Here is a 24,327-nt window from a genome sequence, read left to right on the forward strand (position 1 = left end):
CAGTGTTTCTCAACTTTTTTTTCTGTCAAGGCACCCTTTAAAATTATGCACAATCTCGAGGCACTAAACTTATAGTCTTACATATTGCAGCAGCATCCAAACACATGAGACAACCAACATTAGAGGTGATTTATTCCTCCATCTTTACACACTGGTATTGATTAGTATTCTGGAATTTTTCTACTTCCACGGTTTCTCTCCCTCTCGTTGCTAAAGTAACCACAGAGAAGGGTGGGGGGCAATCAAGGATGCTATGCAGGTGTCCAACGTCCTCGTTATCAACCAATGACATCATTGATTGTTACAATGCCAGTGGCTGGTCCCCACAGTGCTCATGGTTTTAATGCCACACAATAAAAACCCGTGGCTTTGTGTAACAAAACGGGAGGCTTGTTGCACTCACTGGCTCGTTGACAATTTTTTTGGCAATTTTTAGGCATTTTGCCAAAGCACCCCTGAAGAACCCAGGAGGCACCCTGGCTGCCTTACGGTAATATGATGCAGAGCACCTTTTCAAATAAAATGTTGTTCTACCAATGAATCGAGTTTACTCTCACTAAAAATGTTATTAAATATGATTCTGCTTGAGCATGTCCTCTGCTTGTTGGAGACACACAGGTTTGACTGAGACTTTTTTCTCATATTTTGAGCCTGTTCGGCTATTGTTTTATACTGGAAAAGTGTGCTTGAAGTTACCATCTCTATGACACAGGTGCCTACTGCTGTTTTACACTGAGAAGGCTATTAACATGTGCTGCAAAAAGTCCTCTTCCTCCACGGTCTGCTTTTGGTTGCAATTAGTTAACTCCAACCTACCTTTATACCAAGAAACCTATAGTAACAGAGGTTATCCAAAAAAATGTCAGAAAGCTTGGTCAACCTGGTTTGGATAATGCCTCCACTGTCACCTCTGTAGATGGTTGATGTTGTTATTTCCTCAAAAGTACTCTTGGGATTCTCCTCCTGGTAGGTGTTTTATCCCTATAACTGCATATGTGCCATAATTGAGCTTGATCCATGCACTTAATTAATAAGAATGTTTGGTGAAATTTCTGTTATTTTGATACTTCTGTTTTCAAGCAATGCCCCTGTGTGAGCTAACTGCTCATGTTTTCTTTTGTTTTTGTTCACTATCAGTATCAAAAACATAATAAAAGAGATATTTAAAATATATATATATATATATATATATATATATATATATATGATACTGATAATCACATTTTCACCAGCGTTATCATAGTTGAAAGTTTCAGCACTAAATATCTATAACATAGAGGTTCATCAAGCATTATTTGCGACTAATGCAACCTTTATTGCTGTATAATCAGTTTTGCTACAATAAATGTAACATTTAGGGATGAGCAAATCTGCCTGGGTTCAATTTGAAAACAGTTTAGCAAAAAAATGTTGAAGTTTGCAAACTTTGGGTGCATCCTAAGGAAGTCTTTGAGGGGTGTATTTTGTTATTCAATTATGCCATTTTGTAGGGCTAAGAAGAAAGCTATTGTTAAACAATAGGCATGGAAAGCTAGATACTGCCATGGGGTACATATACTGATGTCAAAATGGAAAAGAAAAATACATAATAATTAAAATCCATTTTCTACCTAACAGCGCCAACACAAAACAGACAATGTTGCTGCTGTGAGCCCCCCTCCCTTATTATAGAAAGGGGAATGGGTTATCCATTTCTTCAAATTATTGCTTTTGTGACACAACTGAACAGGGACTGCGCTGCAATATTGATGTTCCTTATTTCTGTTTTCAGGCAAAAGTTTGTGATTTATCAAACCCAATCTTCAGTAATAATAAACAATGTTTAGTAATGTGTGAGTGGGGTACATTAGTGTAATAGGTGATATCATATGAAAGCCTCTTACAGGCCTGAAAAAGATATGACTATGTACGTTTAGTATGGTCAAGGTTAACAGCTTTAAACTGCCAGGATACAAAAAGGGTGAATCTATTTACAGAAAAAAAAAAACTAAACTTGTTTAAACTGTAATAGGACTGGCATCAACGTGGCATCATATGCATCTGGTAGCAGAATGGACAGACAAAAACCAATTACATGAGCTACAATGGCAATATTGGAACAGTAAGCTGGCACAAATCATAGAAACAAGACCCCAAATGTTAAGGGACACAAGGCTGACACAGTTTAATCTTTTCTGTATATAAAGTGCAGTCACCATATAATTTCCAGCAGTGATGGTAAAAATGGACATGATGCCCTTGTCAGAGATTTTTTTCTTCCTTTCACAGACTGACAGCGACCGTATATACTCACCATCAGTAACTTCCAGCTGGGCCTTGGCCAATATGCTTCCAGCTACTGTCAAAGCCTGGCAAATGTAGTAGCCAGCATCTGAGCGCTGAATGTTGGAAATGGTTAGATCTCCAGTTGGGGACACAGAATACCTACTGTTGGGTTGCTGGGGTTGATTTGGAAAAAGCAAGTTCTGTTGAAGAGAAAAAAAAAAATAATATGGATTAAATAAAAGCTGATCAAGATAAAAAATATTAGTCTGCAGTGGCTAACACCAGCACCTATCATTGAGTAATGTATATGCATGGTCATTTATTTTGTTTTTCTGATGTCACATTTCTGATCCTTTGTATCCTATCATGTATGTCACCCTGTCAGTCTTACAAAGAAAGTAAAAAATGTAGTAAAGTACCCCACATCAACCAATCAGAATATATAAAATATCTTTTATTGATGTGACTACAGTAAATTGATGTCTGCTCTGCTCCTTTAGAAGGCTTGTATGATGTAAGTTGTGTAGACCTGGATTCTGGTGAGAATATAAGAATCTGGCATGCAAATTAAAGAGTATGTTTATCTAAAGCCTGTTTTTTTTTTTTTTTTTTGGATAAAGTAGGAGAGACTTGGAACATCTGGTATCTGGTAGCTATCTGGGGCAGTTAGGCAGTACATACATGATTCACTTTTTTTGTTCAACCAGCGGGTTAAACAAAAAAAAAAAAGACTTAATTCCCCCATTCACAAACTCGATGTGGATGGGGGAACTATTTTCGCCAAACTATTGGGGGGCAGAATACCCCACCATCAGAATACACTGAGCAGCACTGCTTGCTATAACCAGCTGTGCTGATCACGTGGGGCAGGCTGGTTGTGCAGGAGTCACTTGGTATATCAGCCTACCCATACATGAATCAAACTCTGGCCAGTCCCTGCTGAACCAGCCGCATTTTGATCCATGTATGACCAGCTTTAGAGAAATGTCCCCTCACTGTCACAGTTACAAAGACTTCAGTGGGCAGGAAGTAAGGAAAAATCTACGATAAGGAGAGCTAACATGAGGCTTTATCCCTCTTTTATTCAATAAAAAAAAAAAAAAAAAAATTTGGTTTCTGTCACTGCTGGAAAGTGTTTCTCACTTTGTGCCTGGTGAAACCATTGTTCCCAGGATTCTAACTGAAAAGATAGCAAAAAACATCCAACAGGGGTCCTACACTTTATAGACCCTGTCCAAAGTAGTTTTGGCTGGACATACATGTTAGGCTTCATGCACACTGGGTGTTTAGCCTCTGTGCATTAGGGTCTGATATTAAGGTGCAGGTAGGAGTGCACTGTCCAGCTGGCAGCCTGTTAAACTATAAGAGAAGCTTACAATTGTTGCAACTAGACAGTGCACTGAGCCATACTTACTTTAAAGCCATATGCGCTTAGGGACAAATGCCCAGAATAAATTTAAGGCATTTAGGGCATTCATCCTTGGGTGCATATTGTACTAAACATAAGTACCACTCGGTGCAATATTCAGTCTTGTCCAACTAGAGTCAGCCTGTCATAGAGTTTGGCAGGCTTCCAGCAGTGGGGCTGGTTGGTGTGTCTGTACCTTCCACCTGCACCTAAACACCAGAGTTTCATGCACTGGGGTGAAATGCCCAGTGTGCATGAGGAGTAAAGTTCCCAGGAGCTCCACAAAACCTAATAAGCAGTTACCCTTTAATGATTTTGACTTATTTTCCAAGTCTACTTAATGAAAAACTATTTCACGGCATCTATTTATTTCAAATGGTGTCAGGCATTATGGTAGGAATATTTTTTAAAGCTATTACAATTATGCAGTGAGTAATTTAGCATTAAAAGAGGTTGACACTTTCTGAATGGGACAGTGGAGTGTTCTTATATATTTTCTTTCTTTGTTTTGTTCAGGGCTTAACAAATACAGTTTATTTTTAATTTGTAAAGGTAATTCTGAAATGCTACATTTTAATAAATCATATGTATGATTTGCAGGCAGCAGGTAGGGCTACTGGCTCCTTTTTCCACATTTGCCAGGCTACTTCTAATTGCATTTCTTAAAAAAGAACTCTAGACAGACTGCTTCTTTCAACACAAGGCTGGAATCTTGTCTCAGTAGAAAATGTCACCAGTAATGACACTTGGCTGATTTCTACTATATAGAAAATGGACATAGACAAGGGAAAATTATTTCCTGTGTCTGTATAGCAATAGGATCAGCTATACGTATGAGGAGTAGGACTAAGCACTGATTGGTCGAGGTTGTTACCGAAGAATGATGCAACATTTATTTGTTGCCTTGATGTAGGAATAAAGGAATGGAAGGCTCCATTGCATGAATTGTACAACGATCTGTGTCACCTGGGATGCCTATTGAACTAATTAGTAAACAAATTCTATTTGAATAAACAACAATCAACATGAACCACAAAATATGAAAAGTCAAATGACAACCTTGTTTTGTTTCATTTTCTAAATAAATTACATTAATGACATAAATTAATTGAATGTTCATTGAAATAAATGAATATGCTTCCTACATCACCTGGGTAGATCATTAATTAATTAACATGTAAGAACACTTGATGGTCGGGAATGGTACCTGATGTAGAACATTATTTTGCTTCTCTTGTTGTGTACAAATCAAGCCATTGAAATATTGACAAGTACATTACATGGCACATGAATTATGTCACATGGGTGTTTTGTGTTTACATTGTGGCAAGTACAGTTCTACCCTATGGGATGTGTTTAATTAAACAGCAAGCTTGTGTAATTAATTGAGAAGGAAAAAAGCTTCATCCAGAACTTAATAGCATTCAATTATGAGGACAAAGAGTACAATTCTACCTTAAAACACTGCACTGGCAAAACAAGAGCTATGGAAGATTATAAAATAGCGTATTAACACTATTCAATTAGCCTGAATTGCTTTAATCTTCCAAATAATGAGTTCCGTTAATTAGAAGCTCTTCACTTTATAATGAAGAGATGGTTGTCCACTTTAAAAGATTCATGCACACCACTACAGAACCACTTAACATAAACATTAGCCTGTTACCAAAATGAAGCTGACTCTGCATTGTTTACTAGTATGCTGGTGTTTGCTCTTATGGTTGTTTATTAATTTAGTCTGATGGAACCCAATGGGAATATCAATGTGTTGATTTGGAAGATACGCACATCAGCTAGTAAAATTCCTGACAGAGCCCATATTAACTGGTGTTATTATGCCCCATGGCAGAAGGTCCCTTATATACCCTTGGTAAATAAACAGTTTTCAATGCAAGCCCCCATATCATGGTGCCACTTAGTCATCCTTTCTTTATAAGGAACGCACAGGACACCTGTGGGTCCACAGGTCAGAGGTGGAATGAAAGGGTCTTCTCCATCCTGGTCCTTTCCCCTGCACATCCTTTTTTAGGATAGCGTAGATTGCAAAGGCAATATTTTGGTCCTTGAGTTTTGCTAACCAAAAGCTTAAACCGATTTGTTGTTCACAAGGGTCATCAAAGGGCAAGCTACTCTCTATGGTTAGTGATGGTGCCATTATTTATTTTTTCCTGGCTACTATATGTAGTAGCTCTAATGAGCAGAATGTGGTGGAAAAGCAAGCACTGTGTTCACCAATGAGTTCTGCTATTTCCTCATTACACTATCGGCTGTTTGTAATCTATATGTCCTCCACCTAACTAATGTAAATATATTTCAGGTCTTCAGTTTTGCTTACAATCCAAAATCATGCTTCTAAGTTACTAAAATTCAATGCTAAGGCAAAGTTAACATTTACACTAAGAGGAATAGCTTGGTTTTCAATCCTTGCCAGACAACCTCCAACTGCCAAGTTGAAATGGATTTACTAAGCCATTCACAAATCTGCTACTAGTTGAACCTCATCAGCAACAGAATTTTTGAATCCCAGCTAACTAATTCTCTTTCTGAAAACCAAGATGTGCAGCAATGTCACTGCTTCTGCTAGTGGCAGAAATTCTGCAGTGTTTCATGCAGTTATGGCATGATTTGCATTGGAAAAAGTAGGAGTATAGCTACAGATTTTTAAATTTGATCACTGCGCAAGTTGCTTTTGAGGTCCAATCAAGTGACTGTACCTAGGCTGAAATAATGTCATCAGTCTGCTGCAGCCAGGGGAAGCATTTCCCCAGTCTCTTAATTTTGATTACACCTGACTTGCTGTGCTGTTTATCAACAGAGTGATGACGGTTTAGTAGTGTTCTAATTTCACTTAGCAGAGGGGAATAACAGAGGAGTCCATCTCTATGAAAGGAATGTGTAGATGAGAATTGCCTGTGTTAAAAGCAGATATGCCTGAGTGTGAACTCATTAACCTTTTCAGCAGACTGCTAATACCAGCATTATCTACATTGTCCACATGCCCTGTTTCATTTATTTTTATATGAATATTTAAGCATTTTGGGCATTTGAGTGATAAGTTGTTTCCCCATGGTTCAAGTGCTTTTACAAGCAGGTATTTTTTAGTGTCAGCTGATTTAGGTTTTATTTGGTAAAATATTCACAAAAGTGATGTAAACTGGCTGGTTTCGAGGAGATCCAGCACATGGAGACATTGCTTATATTGATTTCTCCTTATTCACAGTAATTAGATTGCAACATTGTTACTGTGTAGCAAGTAGGGATGGGCTCTGTGTTTTAGTCGAACATATGTTTGACTCGAACATCAGCTGTTCATGTGTTCGCAGAAATGGGGGCACTTGGGGGGTGGGTGGGATCTGGGGCCCCCCTTGTTAAAGGGGGCTCCCAGATTCCGATAAGCCCCCCCGCCCACAGACCCCAACAACCACAACCCAGGGCTGTCAGGAAGAGGCCCTTGTCCTCGTCAACATAGGGACAAGGCACTTTGGAATGGGAGGACAGAGCTCATTCTCCCTCTCTCCTGACTTGCCAGGCTGCATAATCGGATAAGGTTCTGTTATGTATTTGGGGGAATTCCGTTTTTTTTTTTTTTTTTTATTAATTTTGGTGTTTTGTTTTTTCATTTTTTTTTTAATCTGTATTACTGGAAGCAGACAATACATTACAGCTGCAAGCAAGTTTAACCACTTAAGCCCTGGAAGATTTTACCCCCTTCCTGACCAGGGGGTATTTTGTGATTCTGCACTGCGTGAATTTAACGGATAATTGCACGGTCGTGTGACGCTGTACCCAAATGAAATTGACGTCCTTTTTTTCCCACAAACAGAGCTTTCTTTTGGTGGTATTTGATCACCTGTGCAATTTTTTGATCATGCGCTATAAACAAAAAAAAAGCGACAATTTTGCAAAAATAACAATATTTTTCACATTTTTTTATATGAAATTCCCCCAAAAAAATGTAAAAATCAAAATTTTTTAACATTTTAGGCCAATTTGTTTTCTGCTACATATGTTTGATAAAAAAAATAGCAATAAGCATATTTTGATTGGTTTGCGCAAAAGTTATGGCGTTTACTAACTAAGGGAAAGATTTTTGTCATTTTTATTGTTTTTTTCTTTAACGAGTAATGGCGGCGATCTGCGTTTTTTTTTGCAGGACTGCGACATTGCGGCGGACAGATTGGACCCTTGACTGACATTTTTGTCACTTTTGGGGGTACCAGTGACATTACTACAGTAATCAGTGCTATACATATGCACTGTTACTGTAAAAATGACACTGGCACGGAAGGGGTTAACTTTATTGGAGAAGGAGGGGTTAAGTGTGTCCCTAGGGGCATGCTTCTAATAGGGATGATTGAACGGTTTGGGTCGACCATCGGTTCGACCCGAAAATTGACTGTTCGAGGTTCGGCTGAATTCCGAACTTTTTGCTGAAAAAGTTCGGAATTCGGCAACCAGAACCGACCAAAATGCAATGGGACAGGAAATGGGCTTTAAAAGCCAGTGATTGGACCAGAACCATCAGTAAAAGACAATTGAGGGGGCAGGAGAATGCTAGGAATGTGATTGGAGTGACTAGGGGGTCCAGAGGCCAATCATTAGTGAATACGCCCCCCAGTATATAAGATAGCCCCACCAAATTCCTAGCATTGTAATACAGGGACGTGGAAGAGAGTGGAAGCAGTTCTGTTACTTCTGCTTCAAAGTGTCATTTAGCAATTATTAGTGTGAGGAAAGGGATATCTAGTGTAGTTAGGGTACTATTTTCCACTATAGTTAGATTTAATAATCTAGTTTCTGTAGGGAAAGTGTTAAGTGTAAGGGGACCGTAGTGTAGTGTAGGGTTAACTGACTCTGACTGCTATGGCAGGGTGACAAAACCCTTCCATGTCAGGGTGACCGCTTTAGAGAAAAGATTGTTTCTCTTAGAACACTTATAGAACAGCGATATGGCTTCGCCCCTGTCACCCTGTTTTTGTTGCAGGCGTTTATAGGGCTTTTTTGAGGACATGTTTGGAGTCAGGCATGACATCTGAACTTCTGTGTATGGGTATATATACACACACACATGTATGTATATATACACATACACATATATAGGTGTGAAAGTAGCAGAAACCTATGCTTGCGCTAATGAAATAATTAACACCCATATGGCTTCTCTGCTATAACACCTATATGTGTGTATGTGTATAAATACATATAAGTGTGTGTATATATACCCCTATACAGAAGTTCAGATGTTTTGCCTGCCTCCAAAGACCCCAAAAAAATACCCCAAAAATGCCTGCTGCAAAAACGGGGCAGTATATGTACTTGCGGCAGTCGGCAAGCGGTTAAATTACATTAAATTACATTACAGTGATGGACCGAACACCCCCTCTGATCGGTTCTCACCAGAACATCTCGAACAGGGAAAACGTTCTAGCAAACATGCAAACTCTATTAAAGTCCATGGGACACGAACATAAAAAATCTAAAGTCCACATTGTAAAGGCTTATATGCAAGTTATTGCCATAAAAAGTGTATAGGGAGCTGGGTACTGCCCTGGGGGACATCAATGCAAATATTTCTTTTAAAACAATCGTTTTTACAGAAGCAGTGATTTTCAGGATGCCTAAAGTGCAACAATAAAAATGAAAAATTCCTTAAAATAAAATTTTTAAAAAATATTAAAATAAAGTGGTGCATCTGTACCATGTATGGAGCCTGATGCAGCAATACTGACATTTCTAAAGGAAAAAATGTAATTTAATGTAATTTAACCGCTTGCCGACTGCCGCAAGTACATATACTGCCCCGTTTTTGTAGCTGGCATTTTTTTGGGCATTTTTTGGGCGTCTTTGGAGGCAGGCATAACATCAGAACTTCTGTGTATGGGTATATATACACACACACATGTATGTATATATACACATACACATATATAGGTGTGAAAGTAGCAGAACACTATGCTTGCGCTAATGAAATAATTAACACCCATATGGCTTCTCTGCTATAACAACTATATGTGTGTATGTGTATAAATACATATAAGCGTGTGTGTATATATACCCCTATACAGAAGTTCTGATGTTATGCCTGCCTCCAAAGACGCCCAAAAAAATGCCCAAAAAAACGCCAGCTACAAAAACGGGGCAGTATATGTACTTGCGGCAGTCGGCAAGCGGTTAAATTACATTAAATTACATTTTTTCCTTTAGAAATGTCAGTATTGCTGCATCAGGCTCCATACATGGTACAGATGCACCACTTTATTTTAATATTTTTTAAAAATTTTATTTTAAGGAATTTTTCATTTTTATTGTTGCACTTTAGGCATCCTGAAAATCACTGCTTCTGTAAAAACGATTGTTTTAAAAGAAATATTTGCATTGATGTCCCCCAGGGCAGTACCCAGCTCCCTATACACTTTTTATGGCAATAACTTGCATATAAGCCTTTACAATGTGGACTTTAGATTTTTTATGTTCGTGTCCCATGGACTTTAATAGAGTTTGCATGTTTGCTAGAACGTTTTCCCTGTTCGAGATGTTCTGGTGAGAACCTATCAGAGGGGGTGTTCGGTCCATCACTAGTAGCAAGTCACAAGTTGAGAGACTGCTGCAGGAGCTGACATTTGTGAACACAGGCAAGAATTGCACAGGCACAAAGATTTACATTAATGGCCATTTCAGTCCAGGAAGTAGATGTTGACCCTGGATGATGGCTGAACAAAGATGGCTCGCTCCTTCTGAAGAGAAAAGCAGATGGGGGAATTGTCAGTGGGAGTACTGTGATCTCTTTCAGAGGTAATAAATATCCATAAGTGTTACACTTACAGATTACTTAGGATGCATGCATTGGACTGCTAGGTTTACTTTAATATAATTACACCCTTATTTTGGTAAAGAATAAAATGACACATATACCATTATACATGAATTTCTTATGAATATTTAAGAAAATTCTCACCTGACTTCCATCTTTCTGCCAGAATACAGCTGGCTGTGGATTGCCCTTAGTCTCACAGGGGAATGTCACTGTCCGGCCCTGAGCTACAATCTGATCGCGGGGCCTGACAACAAACTGAGGAGGAGCTGTTGAAAAGAAAAAAATGATGATATTCTAATTTTCAACCTCAAATAAACATTACAATGAGATATTATAAGATATAACCTGTCAATAGCGAGCATTACCCATTTCTTAAGGTGTACCTGACCTCTACTCAAAATGTTGGCAGATTTGTTGGGCTAGACAACTGCTCAGGAGAATTTCAGCTTTAGGCGGAATGCTGTGGTCCTTTCCTAGGAGAACTCGTAGGACATATACTGGTGCCAAACAAGAACATTACCATGGTAACAGGAATTTACTTGAGAGACGTTGACATATGATGTCTATTGTTGAATGAATCCTAAATACATATTACTTACTGGATCACTGTTGCCATATAAAGAGGTAAAGTGACAAAGTCTCTGTAAGGTCCACATTCCAAACCGCATTTTTGAAACTATCTAAATTTGGTGCACAAATTGTTATCAGAACCAAAAGTGTTGCAAATGCTTCATGAATTTGATGAACTACATTAACAAGAGGGATTAATCTAGTGTGCTTCCATATGTATTTCAAATATGTCAAGCAGACTGTACACTAGATATCATCAAACTGTAGTGAGCTGAACATCAGGATTTCCCACAAAATAATTAACTGCACAATGTGTAGTAATGGGTATACATTAGGTAATCATTGAACACCGTATGTATAAGACTGCATGAAGCAGATTACATGACCACATAACAAAAATTTAACGCAGAATTCGGTCAATGCTACACACAAGCACAGCCATGCTAGCATTGGCATCCAAGGGCAAATGTTTTGTCTATGTGACTCAGCAGAGGATTAGTATTCAGACAAGTCAGGTAGTAGGTTAAAGTTCCACATTGCCTGTTGTCTTTGATGAGCTACCTTAGAATGCTTTTAATTTGGGCAGTCTTCAGTTTGTGAGAGGAAAGCAGCAGACATATAAAGCTAGTTGAAAAAAAAAGCCCATTTACATTCCTCAACTTTGCTTTAACGGACATAAATGCTTCTTCATTATGTCTTGTTTTATCCGTACTGAGGAGTGCTATTGTACTAGCTTTAAAAATGAGGTGATTAACCTTGAGGTCTTTCATTGGCATACTGAAGCCCACCTCACACATGGCCTATGCTTTTTATTCATGTTCAACATGCTGATTTCCATATCGTCCCATTTACCAGACATCTGCTGAAAGGAAGCCCTATCTGATTTTATTCCTATTATAATGTATTCAGAAAAGGTGGTCAGACCCAAACACACTTATCTAAATAGTGCTGAAGATGGGATTTTTTTTTTTTTTTTTTACTTTGTAGAAGAAATTATTCCTCCTTCTCTAGAGACCTTTAAAAGGGACTGATAAAAAAAATCAGATAGGAACAAAAGTAAAAGATAGAAGAGCTGGTCTACCATTATTTTATTATAAACTTCATTATTGGGCATACATTATCCATTATTATAGCCACTAATATAATTTAAAATATGACTGCAATTCAAGTGTTCTTATAGTAATGAATTTCCTTTACTTTAACGGAATATCAAAATTTTACATTTTTTTAAACTCAATAGAGAAAATAGAGACAATGCAGAGGCCTAGGTTTACTGCAGCTAAAGCTGAACTTCTAGCAATTAGCTAAATACAAATTGTTCAGGAGCACACCCCTAGCCTATTGACTGAATAATGATGGAATAGCAGAGCACTGGTGAGGTAATCCCTATCTATGATCACTCTGTTCTTCTCTTTCAGCATGTTTATAGTCCACACATGTTTCATAGTTGGTCAGGTTGAAATAAGTCATACGTTCATTTAGCAGAAAAGTGAATAAATAAATATATTGAAAACCCCCTATACAGAACCCTAAACTCACAATTGATCCAAAAAGAGGCAAAAAAATCCTTTTAACATATGGTCCAATTTGCTGTACAGCAGAGCACACAGTTAGCTGGTGCTGACTCTTCCTCTGTCTGTCTGCCTGTGTAGTGCTCTATAGGATATTACAGATTCATGTACTGTATATACCCTAGTTGCATTTGAAATACATGTAATTATTTCTAATGAATACATTAGTGCATTCATTGGTGCTTTTTTATATGCTTGCAGCTCATCTTTAATTAGATATATTTAGACTCTTTAATGACCTTGACAGACAAATGGTTAATACTATATTATTTATCTGTCTACAGCCACTTTTCACATGGGCATGCTTCATTCCTTCTCAGTAGGGAAGCCTAGACTGATCCCCTGCTGAGTCAGATCAGAACAGAAATGAATGTCACTTAAGCAACATACTTGTTTGTTCCTTTTTTGATTCCATTTTAAGATGGAGGAAAACATACCCATATAATACCTATGAGCAGCTGGATGTAAATGGATGTGCATATATATGCCAACATCCAGTCAGGTCCCCAAATGTGGACCTGGACACAAACTTCTTCCATTTGATCTGTCAAACCTGAACATATCTAGACGTAAATGGATGCACATCTGCTTATATCTGGCAACCCATAGAAATACAGCACATTGCAGTCCCTTTTTGATTATTCTAATCACAGATCAAAAAATGATCTGACGGAACACATGTGTGAAAGAGGAATATGTTTCTAAGGGCCTGCACAGGCCAAGCATATATTCTGTGACATGAAGGATTAAACTATTTTTTTTAAAACAGTTCCGCAATTGTTTAATACAAAGTATCTACATGCAAAGATCATTGCAATAAGATTGCATGAAATAAGTCAAGGCTAGGTCTTCTAAAATGAAACTGGGGTGAACATGTAATGTGGGACCCAATAACAAACAAAAATCCTAAATTGAAGGCTCCTAAAGAGGAATTCCAGCTTATAATATGGTTTTCCCCAATAATAGAACAGAGCCAAAACACATTGTAATTTACATGGTAATTGTAATAAAAACAAAGCCTTCACATTGTAATTTACTATTTTTAACTAAATTAAGCTGTATAGCAATATAAAATGCATTCAATGCTAGAGAATCATTTGTATTACTTTAGAACTGTCTACTACTGACATTTACTTTTAAGAATTCCTTTCCACTTCTGTTTATACAAAGCAATAAGTGTACTTAAAAAAATGGCATAGCAATTTGCACAGTGAAAGTGCATGTGCATTTGTTCTGTGCAAATGGGGCAAAAAAAGAATGATATTAGGCTATTTCCTATGGCGGACAAATGTTTTTTCCAAAATACAGAATTAGGATGTATCTTCCCATGTAACAATAGCCAAACAGCTTTATTAGGACCTTTTTACAAATAGGAAAATATATATCAACGACTGTAGAAGAGTGAAGTAAAATGTTCTAAATTCTCCACAAATATGCTCCCACTACCCCAAGGAGAGATTTGCATAGGTGGGTACATATGCTGTGCTTATCGTGGTCCCTCTCTTTTGTTTGTAAATTTTACCATTCGACAGGAAGAAGTTATGTTCCAATACAAATTTAGGGAGTTCCAACATAAACTCTCTATGCAAGTGAAAGGCCACTCTTCGAGCCCTTAGGACAGATTCACAAGCCTAAGTTGTGCCAGCCACACATTTTCATCAACTACTATGTTGGAGAACTTGTTGACAAAATACAAAGTATCCTCAATGTATGGTGAAAATTCATAGACATTGGATCTCATGATGAAGTTTATATATTGGCTGGCTCCCTCGGTATGGTTTTTTTGCTTACCTTTGACTATTGGGTGGCCTAGAGGTGTGTTAATGTTTGCGCACTTTCGGAAGTGGGTCTCTTTTTTGGGAACACTGTGCTTAGATTCTTTTCTTTGGAACACATGCTTTTTTTTTTTTTATTTGTGGGGTGGGGGGGGGTTTGAGATTCCATATGGTTTAATAGTGGTGATAGCATAGTCCTGATTATTTTGCGGATTGGGCACAGGGGGAATGGGAATTCCAAATAATTTCCCTTAAAGCGATTGCACTTTATTTACCCTGATGTTCCATCTGAGTAATTTAGAAACTTGGAATGCAGTAGGATCAGAGTACAGGGAAAATATTCAATCTTGCTTTCTCCCTGAGTTTTAGAGGATCAGCTATATCTGCTTTATGAGGTTAAATGTCAGGGACACAGATCTTGCGTCTGTGATTCCCTGTTTACATCCCCAACCTGTAGAATACTCTTAACATTGAGCGTCAGTTGAGGATTGAGTTTTCCTCTTTTATATATATTTTAAAGAGACCACCTGTAAATTGGGCATTTATCAATTTTATGGAGTCCATAAACCTCTGCCTATAAGTAATAAACATATGTACAGTCTTTGATACACATTTTTAATGAAGTCCTAATAAAGGTTAAGTTTTATCTCAGTGGCTATTACTGCGGTGGTAGAAACATCCTCAATCTGTAGTTAGGATTGCATTTGCCTCAGATGGAAAAAGTATTTATCTCACCAAGACTTGAGAGTTAATTTTGGACAAATGTTTTTAATTGATTTAAAAGGGAAAATACCACATTATGCCACTAGATGGCGCTAACTATCATAGGAATTTCCTATACTACTTAGTGCCATTCAGTTGCCAAATACAGTATTTTGAATTTTAAAATAATTGAAAAAAACATCCTGCACAGCAAATAGTCTAATAACATGTGTGTGTTGTGCTCAATTTGCACAGAACTAATGTACATACACTTTCACTAGGTGAATAGCTATGAACATTTTTTTAGAAATACACCCCATATAGTCTCTTTACACCTCTAACAATATATCCAGACAGATAAAGCACCAAACTCTATCCACAATCTCTCATTGAAACTTCAGGGGTTCAGTTCAGGGATTACCCCTAAAATAAGGACAGTAGGGAAGCGTGGTTAATATAAAATGGAATTTGTGATGTATTAAAGTATTTCTTTTTTTTTTTTAAATAAATATATACATTTTATTTTGTGTAACTGCAACAGCATTTTCAAATGAGAAATATGCTTACTGTAGGACAGTGCTTGTCTGTATGGATAGATATTTGATGAGGCGTTTACTACATTTATATGTTCTGTCATGTCTGTAAATATTTTAGAAGAAGTAAATAATATATCACCATTATTAATGTATTAAACTGAGTACTACATGCAACTACACACAGGGTTGTTTCCTTTTGTGAAAATTTGTCACTGTCAGTTCCGTGAAGTGATAAATTGTTCACGTGACCTTATACAAAACGAATTAAAATACCATCTGACAACAACATAAATGGACATAATACTCGGCTATAATATATTCTGAATGCAGTTCTGAAACACAGTTTGTTTGTTTTTTTTTGTCTTTTTTTTTTTATCCAGGGTGGCATTTCAAAAATGACCTATGGGTATATGCTGTATATATATTTACTAAAAAAGAAACTAAGAAACAAAAATGTTTTCATTAAAAAAGTAATAAAATTCAAATTTTTTTTAAAATTTGTTTAAATACCTCTAGGGTCATGACCTAAATTAGCTTTAGTATCAGCCCCCTTTAGTCCCTTCTACAGTATAGCTTAGACTATTAGACAATTCAAGGCACTGCTCACTTCAAATACTACTATCCTTTGTACTCCACAGACATATCAAGCGCTGGCCAGGGAACCCCTCCCCGCTCCAGGTTCTGTAACTGTAACAAACTGAAGGACTCCACTTATGACATTTCTCCTTGATAAAATTGATTAAGCCTCAAGCAGTATACAACATGTCTCTGGCCAGGAAATGGCCCTCTCTGACACCATGTTTTTGTACTACCTGTAGTAGAGCCCAGAAACAATAGTGTGCATTTTTTACCTCTATAGGCATCCTGACCATGTGATCACTGTGATCGGCTCGTGATCATCACTCTGTGACTAGGAGCAGTTGGTGAAAGCTCTCTCATAGGGCTGGGGAGGGCATGATTGAGCGTGCTCTCAGTAATGTATATATGTAGCAGCATGGAATTAGGCTGACTTTTGTGACATATGTGCGTATGGAAGATGGGAAGAAGTTAAGCAAGTTCCTTAAATTTGAAATCCAGGAGTTTTTATTTTTTACCTATGTTAAGCCAACTTGACTAAATGTTACTATCCATGTATCACTTCTGGAGACCCACTGGGTGGACTATAGTAGCCTGAGCTACATATTGTCAATAATGTTCTATTCTGGGTGTTGCTTGAAAAATTTGCTCCCTGTACACCAATCGATCCCCTGACTCCATCATTCAGAGAACGTCTTGCCTTTTTTTCAATGAATAAAAGGCATTCTCTGATTGAATGAGGTGGTAGTTATGACATCATAAGCCCCTCCTCTTCCCCTTATCCAATCAAAAAACGCTTTGCATTTAACTGAAGAAGACATAAGACATTGCCTAATGGTGGAGGCATGAGAGCAAGTGGCTCCCTGTGTTCAGTATACAGATGGGAAGCAGCTCCAGCAGCACCCAGAAAAAAACAGCACAGACTATATGTATGCAAAGGCTACTACAAGAATTTCAGCCTTCCCAGAAGCCCTGAAGATGTAACACATGAATAATTTCATGTAACTATGTTGGCCTGATGTAAAGTTAAAAAATAGACAATTCCTGGAGTTCAACTTTACAAATATGACATGACTCTCGAACTCTTGTTGAACTTTACCAATGGGATGACCTTATGGATTCTGCAAACAGTGATTAGAAAAAGGCAAAACATGGTGTAAGAGTATACTAACAGGGAATCCCTGATATTTTTAAAGCATAAACTAGGAATCCTAAAATACAACTAAAAATCCCAGGTCTCAAGGTTCCAAGATTTCCCAGGCACAGTGAGGTTTGCTAGCTCTAACAGTGCACGGTTTGGTCCATAGCTGTGCACGCTAGCTCTTAAATGGAGAATGAACACAATGTACAGTACACATCTGTACACGTCTTTGGAAGAGTCAAACAGCATTGTAAATAAATAAAGAAGTCTTGTTGTTCCGAGCGCAGCAGCCAATTAGATTTCAGCTTGTTTCGATTTATTATAGTAACCTTCCCTTCCAAGAAAATGGTTTACCTGATGAAATATTTAATTCATGATGGAACATATGTGCCGGAGGGCTGGAGGGCTTAAAACAAATACGTTTTCCAAAGCCCTATTCCAGTCATATTTTATTTAGGAAGGCTAAAGATTTTTTTGCCGACGACCTTTGGACAGGATGGCTAATTACAAAATCATTACAGTTTAGACATTTATGACAATGTTTTGCTTTGTAGACATCAGCCATATGGGAGCTCTTTTCTGCTTTAGGATGGTTCATTACAATGCAAAATAGATTTATAAACTCACATTTTTTTTTGAGGACAGTACACAATGTGTTTAAGATAAAGACAGCAAAAACTGAATGATGATTGTATTTTTTCAAGGGCTAGTTTCTTCTCTGGCAAAATATAGGTGCTGAAGTAGCTGAGAAATGTTGAAATTCTGTTTAAAGGCCACTTCCAACTTAAAAAAGAAATATGGTCAAAGCTGTTTTGGCCACACTTCTCTTGTTGGTCACAGGAGTGCACTTTCTTGCACTTTCATGTGACCCAAAGTCAGCCAACAGCAGACTAAAGACTAGAGCCCCTCCAGGCTCTGGAAACATCCCGACTATTTTGTCAGGATAAACCAAGATGCCTGATTGACAGTTGGCTCCAGCTCTCAGCTCATGATGAACTTCGGACCGAAATACCACTTTATAGTAATAAATCATTAATAATTAATCATTCTAATTCCCTCCTTAACTGCTTTGCGACTGCCTAACACATATATGTGGCAACGAAAGGTTGGACTTTAATGCCCACACGCTGCACCTATGCATTGCAGGGCAGTTCAATGGAGGTCAAGCTTTATTTCTGGTTTATAATCTGGATTTTATGTTTTTTTATAGTATGTTGGTATTATGTTAACTATTATTCGGGGTAATGTTAGAGAAAGTGGTGTATTATTTGCATTTGGTAGTTTGATTTTCTGTTATTTAAATCTGTATTATTTATTCTGTGTTGTATTTTAATTGTATAGATGTTTTTATTTGTAGTGTATTTTAAATTTGTTTTATTTGGTGCTAATAGCTGTTGGTAATTTTGTTGTGTCTTTGTATCTTGTCCTGTTCATTGTTGTGAGCTTGTGTTGTCTTTGTTAAGTGTGTCTATGGTGCAACAATTTCCCAATTTCCCTTTGGGATTAATAAAGTAATCTGTATGTGCAGAGTTAAAGACAGCTTTTGGTGTGAACTAAAGAACATTACGTGGAGAGAGTGGCTTCCAATCATGCGACCACTGTCACAGTGATCACATGATAGCTGATTCTTCCCGCCCGTGATGCCTTTCACGGTCCAGCCCACCCTCGCCTCCATTCTTACCTAAGTGGGAATGACGTCAACCTCATCTCATACAGCCTCCTGGGATATTAAAATCACATATTCTGGGAGACATCAGGTTCACACAGTAGCTGGGTGAGGAAGGACGTGGCTGTGGACAGCACCAGATGGAGGCGGCAAGAACCCAGAAGAGACAACCAGCTCCTAATAACATAGGAAATGAAGATGGTTGTGCAGGACTGGGTGCAAAGCATGTGGTTGGGCCACAGCAGACCATCACTGGATTTACTGGGCATGTAAATGTGTTTTATTAAGGGATTGCCCATTGAAAAAAGGGAGTGGATAAACACAAAAATAAATTGGGGGGTGAAGTTCATCTTTAAAAGTGTTATATTAATGTGGGAATGTTTTATAAACCTTGATTTTAACATATAGCTTGAAAAAAATATTTACCTAGGGCACACTTTATAGCTTATAACACAGTCTCTGCTGCCTGTTTAATAGAGCTGGACAGTGATTGGATCTTGCCAATCCTCTTACAAGTCTTCTAGACAGAATGTGCCTCATTGGAAACATCAGAATCCCTTCAGCCTCTAATGGCATAAAACAAACAATTCTCTTGGTAGCCAGAGCCCTCATGATCTCTGCTGATGTTTAAGCATAATGATGAGGATCTGGCACTTTTTTTATACACTCAAAAATACATGTTTTTTAAATCAAAGCATAAATGTGATTTCACAACTCTGACTTGTGCTCTGAATTTAGAAAATGAACAGACTTTGCCATCTTTCTTTGAGAGTAAGGCAATATCTGAACATGTATACTGCTGCTCATGCAGGGTGTGAATGAAGGATGGAGCATTGTAAAAAGCCATGCTAACAAAATAGAAGGATGGTTACTTACCAACAGGGCGAACTGAAGACATTACAATGGTGGTGAGAGAATATAAAAAAAAGGAAATTATAAGAAACTCTGTCAGAACGTGTGCCATGCATTACTACACTTAAATAAAGTGACTACTATGCATTAAAATCATCTATGCATGCAAAATTAAATTATGAATGCTCGTAACACAATCATGTCAGGTCAATTTTATTGTTTAACGTGGAACCAATTAAAAACAAAAATAAAAAGGAAAATCTTTTGAGCTGAAGGTCAGAACGGCTTTGGGAAAATGTTCATCTGTTGGTGATTATACACAGCCCTGCTCACAGACCATTAAAGCTGAAATCAGAGCAAACCACTAAATAAATAAAATATATATACGGTAACCATTTTACTGACTTGGTAATTCTGTTCAGCAAATATTGTGATCTGGACATCCCTGCCAGGTCAGACAACCAGGCCTCACTTTTCACTGCTGTAGTAAAGCAATACAACCTTGTCCAGATTCCACCCCCACCTGTTGATTGAATGATGAAGGAGCAGCAGCACACCGATGATGTCATCCCTGTGCCCATCTATGTTGAAGGCATGTTCAGACAGCACTGTGCCAGATCATTGGGTTAGAAGGTAACCTGTCCCTCTCCCAGTCTGACTGTTGTTGAGCAATAAATTACAGGAAACCAAAATGATATTAATTCACTTATTCTACACTTGTAATATGTGTAACTGGTCTAGCTTAATAGTAATATGGTTGTTGGTTTCCATTCTCTAAGGTCATTTAAAGCATTAGGTGGCTGTCTTTTTATCCTGGACCCATTCTCTCTGAACAAAAAGATGTGAAGTACCCAAAAATTGTTTGTGATGTTAAAATATGATCAAAATGGAAATATAAGTGATAAAGTTTACAAATATCTGCACTATATAAAGCACATAGAATACATTGTGGGCAACTCTACACAGCCAGATCATCCACAAGGCAACCTAGGCATGAGCCCAAGGTCTGGTGAATGTCCAGCTACAACCTTTATTCTCCTGCAAAAAATTGGGGGAAAACACGGTTGGTCAAAGCTATACACCTTGTTGTCACTTAACAAAACAGATGCACTGATAGTGTCTGAGGGGGAAGACCATGCCAATACAAGCAATTAAAATTGATCAGCTTATCTGTACCTATTGCAATCCAATGCAAACTGAACAAATGGGGGGAACCCAAGCTACTACCTTATCTAAGGCCCCTTTCTACCTTAATCTGTTCCTGTAAGACAAGGGAAATCAGAATATTAGATGAACATTCCCTATCCATCTAAAAAGACCAAATCTTTTCTTTTGAATCATTTTTCTAAAAGTATCCTAAAATGAGATAATAGATTGATTAACATTAACCGACTTTTATAGTCACAATTGATTTTTGTAGCTTACAAACATGAAATTCTAACATTTTTAATAGCTCACCAGAGCTTCACTTGGATTGATGTCAGACAAATCAGCAATGGGAGGATCTCAAAAGAGGCTGCCTATCTGTTCTTATGGAATTGTTCCTTCTATAGCCAGATGCAGCAAGATGTAATTCTGTCCCTTGCTGCTGAACCCGGATCACTAGGGATGGGAGAAACACCTCAATGCCTCAGATACAGAGGGAGCAATTCCATAGTAAAAAAAAAAAAAAAGACAGCCTCTTAGCAATCCAGCTTCTACCATTTTTTAAAAAAAATGCCAGCATCGGGATAACTAGCAGCAGAGTCACACATCTGACATCCGCTGGTTGAACGTAAAAAATTGACTCATGTATGGGCTGTCTTATGCTCACTAACATTTGCACAAAATTATGCTTGATCAAAAGTCATAGATCCAAACGCCTGAATCTTCCTGTCCCAACTTGATTGTTTTAGTGGTATGGTATTATTACCTCTCAAATCACAGTTATATATCATTACTGATAAATAAAATCAATGTTAAAGTATAACTACATTAAGTAAGGCTTGTGGAGGAGTCTAATATGAAAACTACACTCCCTGTGCCTTCGTTCCTCCATTCTACCTTGCAAATGTCCAGATCAGAATAACTTCCTGAACACATGAGCCTGTACATCAGTCTCATGGTTTAAAGATTTCTCCATTGGTGTCTTCAGTCCTGACACCCTACAGAAGGCCCAGAGCAGTAAGATGAAGGCACTGTTTAAACTTCATGTCTAAAGCATCTGATCACAGATTCTGGAATTTGGAGGTGAGTGTAAATTACCCATATTGCCTATGTTTCCTAGCTTCATCAATCCCTACTTCCTGTATGTGTATGGTGCTATCTTTTAAGACTACCATAAGTTCATACCTAGCTTGATCATGGCCTTGACCTCCTTGGTCACATAACTTTAGAGCCGGTTCACACTACCACGACCAGAAAGTCGCCCCGTGACTTGAAGAGACTTGTTTAGAGACTTGTTTAGAGACTTGGAAGAGACTTGGAAGAGACTTGTGCACTACTTTGAAGAGACAGGCGACTTTGCCTGTGGGGAATGCCTGGCTAATCTCTTTCTTCTTCCTGGAAAGTCTGATAACAAGTCGTGTCAATTAAGATAAGGAGGTGACTCCCATTGAAGTATATGGGACAGTGGGATCACAGGTCGCCTCAAAGTAGTACAGGACCCTTTTCTGAAGTCGGAGCAACTTCAGTAGTGCCAATTAAGACGGCACTGATTGATTAACATTGCTTTTGTTATGTCAAGCTACCTGGGGCTACACAAGTCGCCTCACAAGTCGTGCTAGTGTGAATGGGCTCTATTTAGTCTGCGTTTTTGTGTCCTAATGAAATAACAAATTTTTCTGTTTTCCAAACTTTAGTACCATCAGAAAATATTGATTCCATTAAAAATAAAGTATTCACACAAATGTTCATGTGATGTATGAGGGTAAAAACCAAGAACATATACTAAAAATGTTATTATTAACCTTATAACAGCTTGCATGAAATCACTGAACATGCGCCACTAAGCTGTGAAATAGCATTGCCATCAAGTGGAGTAAAATTATTCTTTTCAATACCAGTCTAAGAGTGGGAAGAATATTTCAAACTAAGATGTACCAAACCCCAAGCAGTTTTTAATTTGTATGTGTTCTGTTTTTGAAAAATAAACTTCTGAAAGGGTTTTAAAAATAGAAAGTAGGTCATTTTACCATTAATGGCAATAATAAACAAAATACATTTTGTTCACAATGTTTTTTAAGAATTACATTTAATTGGCTTTGCAAGTGTTCCTATCTTAAAGCTGAACTCCTGGCATTTATTAAAGACGCAAATGAATGCAGCTCTGTATTAATTTATATACCCTAAAATGTATTTTTTAATGCAAGCAATGTAAGTAAATGATTTTAACTTTGCATTGGCATCTTAAAGTCCCTCCACAGCAGAGCTTAGAATGGAGAGGGAAGAAGCAGCATATAGAGCTAGTAGTTGAGCAGTGTAAGCTACAAGGAGAGAGAGAGAGAGAGAGAGAGAGCAGAGTGACAGATAGATGAATTGTTTGGTGTGCTGTGTTTTCATTGTCCATTTACAAGGTGGGGTGGGGTGGGATGGAGACCCGTAAGCAATACTGAACTGCAAAAGAGAAAACTCAAGTTGCCTACCTTTCTAGACAGAACTGTACTGTGAGACAGATCTGTTAAATCACTGGACTGGATAGAAAGAAATTCAAATCAATTTGCAATTAAAACAGCTCCCTTTTATGTATTTCATATGCGTATTTTGCTGCTTCCCTGGAGTTCAGCTTTAAACTAATGGTTGCTGTGCCAGAATGTGTAATAGCAAAGGAGGGGAGGTACCCAAAGAGCTTTGAGGGCCACAATATGTACTTTAACAAGTAGAAGAACAGAGGGTTATGCAGGTTCAAAAGTTGCAACTTCAGCTTCCTGTATTGTATACAGTAGGGAGACCTGCCTAATTTACTGTCTTGGTTAAAACAAGATATACAGAAATAGAATAGTGATAGAGGTATTAAAACCTTCCCACCTTTATGTTTTACTGATCATAGAAACTGGTGCCACTGGTCTGCATTCTTTTGACGAGCTATGGTAGATGAAGAATCTTCAACATCGAATGCATTTCCAGTAGCAGATTACTGTACCCCCTTTGCATTTTGTGCTTACCCTCACCTCACCAGCTTTCATGCCACTACAGCTTTGCAGTAATACAGTACTAATGTAGCAGACAATGGTGGAATAATAAAATGGAGCAGGAGATGCAAGGATTTAACAAACCCAAAAGTGTGTTGGATGTTGAAGTTTCTTTAGTCAAAAGAGCTCTTTAGCCAAGATCTGAGGCACCACCCACTGGGCTGGTAAGTATTGTTTTGCCTGGTGGGTTTTTATTTTTTTTTTTAAGTTTTTTTCTTAATTTATTTTCTGAAAGTCACTTTAAATTCAGCAAACACTAATTAAGATGATTAGGAACACCAA

General features: G+C 37.8%; 1 protein-coding gene across 11 annotated transcripts in view; it reads right to left on the reverse strand.

The window, feature by feature from the left end:
• The window catches only part of ROBO2 (roundabout guidance receptor 2), a 1,381,003-nt gene that overhangs the window by 156,602 nt on the left and 1,200,074 nt on the right, over positions 1 to 24,327 (reverse strand). For all 11 annotated transcript variants that reach the window (XM_082246200.1, XM_082246196.1, XM_082246202.1 and 8 more), the window contains exons 7-8: positions 10,629 to 10,753; positions 2,294 to 2,465 (exon numbers count right to left, since the gene is read on the reverse strand). In XM_082246200.1, coding sequence (XP_082102326.1) covers positions 2,294 to 2,465; positions 10,629 to 10,753 — 297 coding nt within the window. The remainder of the gene's footprint in view (positions 1 to 2,293; positions 2,466 to 10,628; positions 10,754 to 24,327) is intronic.

This window comes from Pelophylax lessonae, assembly GCF_965119305.1.
Source record: "Pelophylax lessonae genome assembly, chromosome: 2".
Classification (NCBI taxonomy): domain Eukaryota; kingdom Metazoa; phylum Chordata; class Amphibia; order Anura; family Ranidae; genus Pelophylax; species Pelophylax lessonae.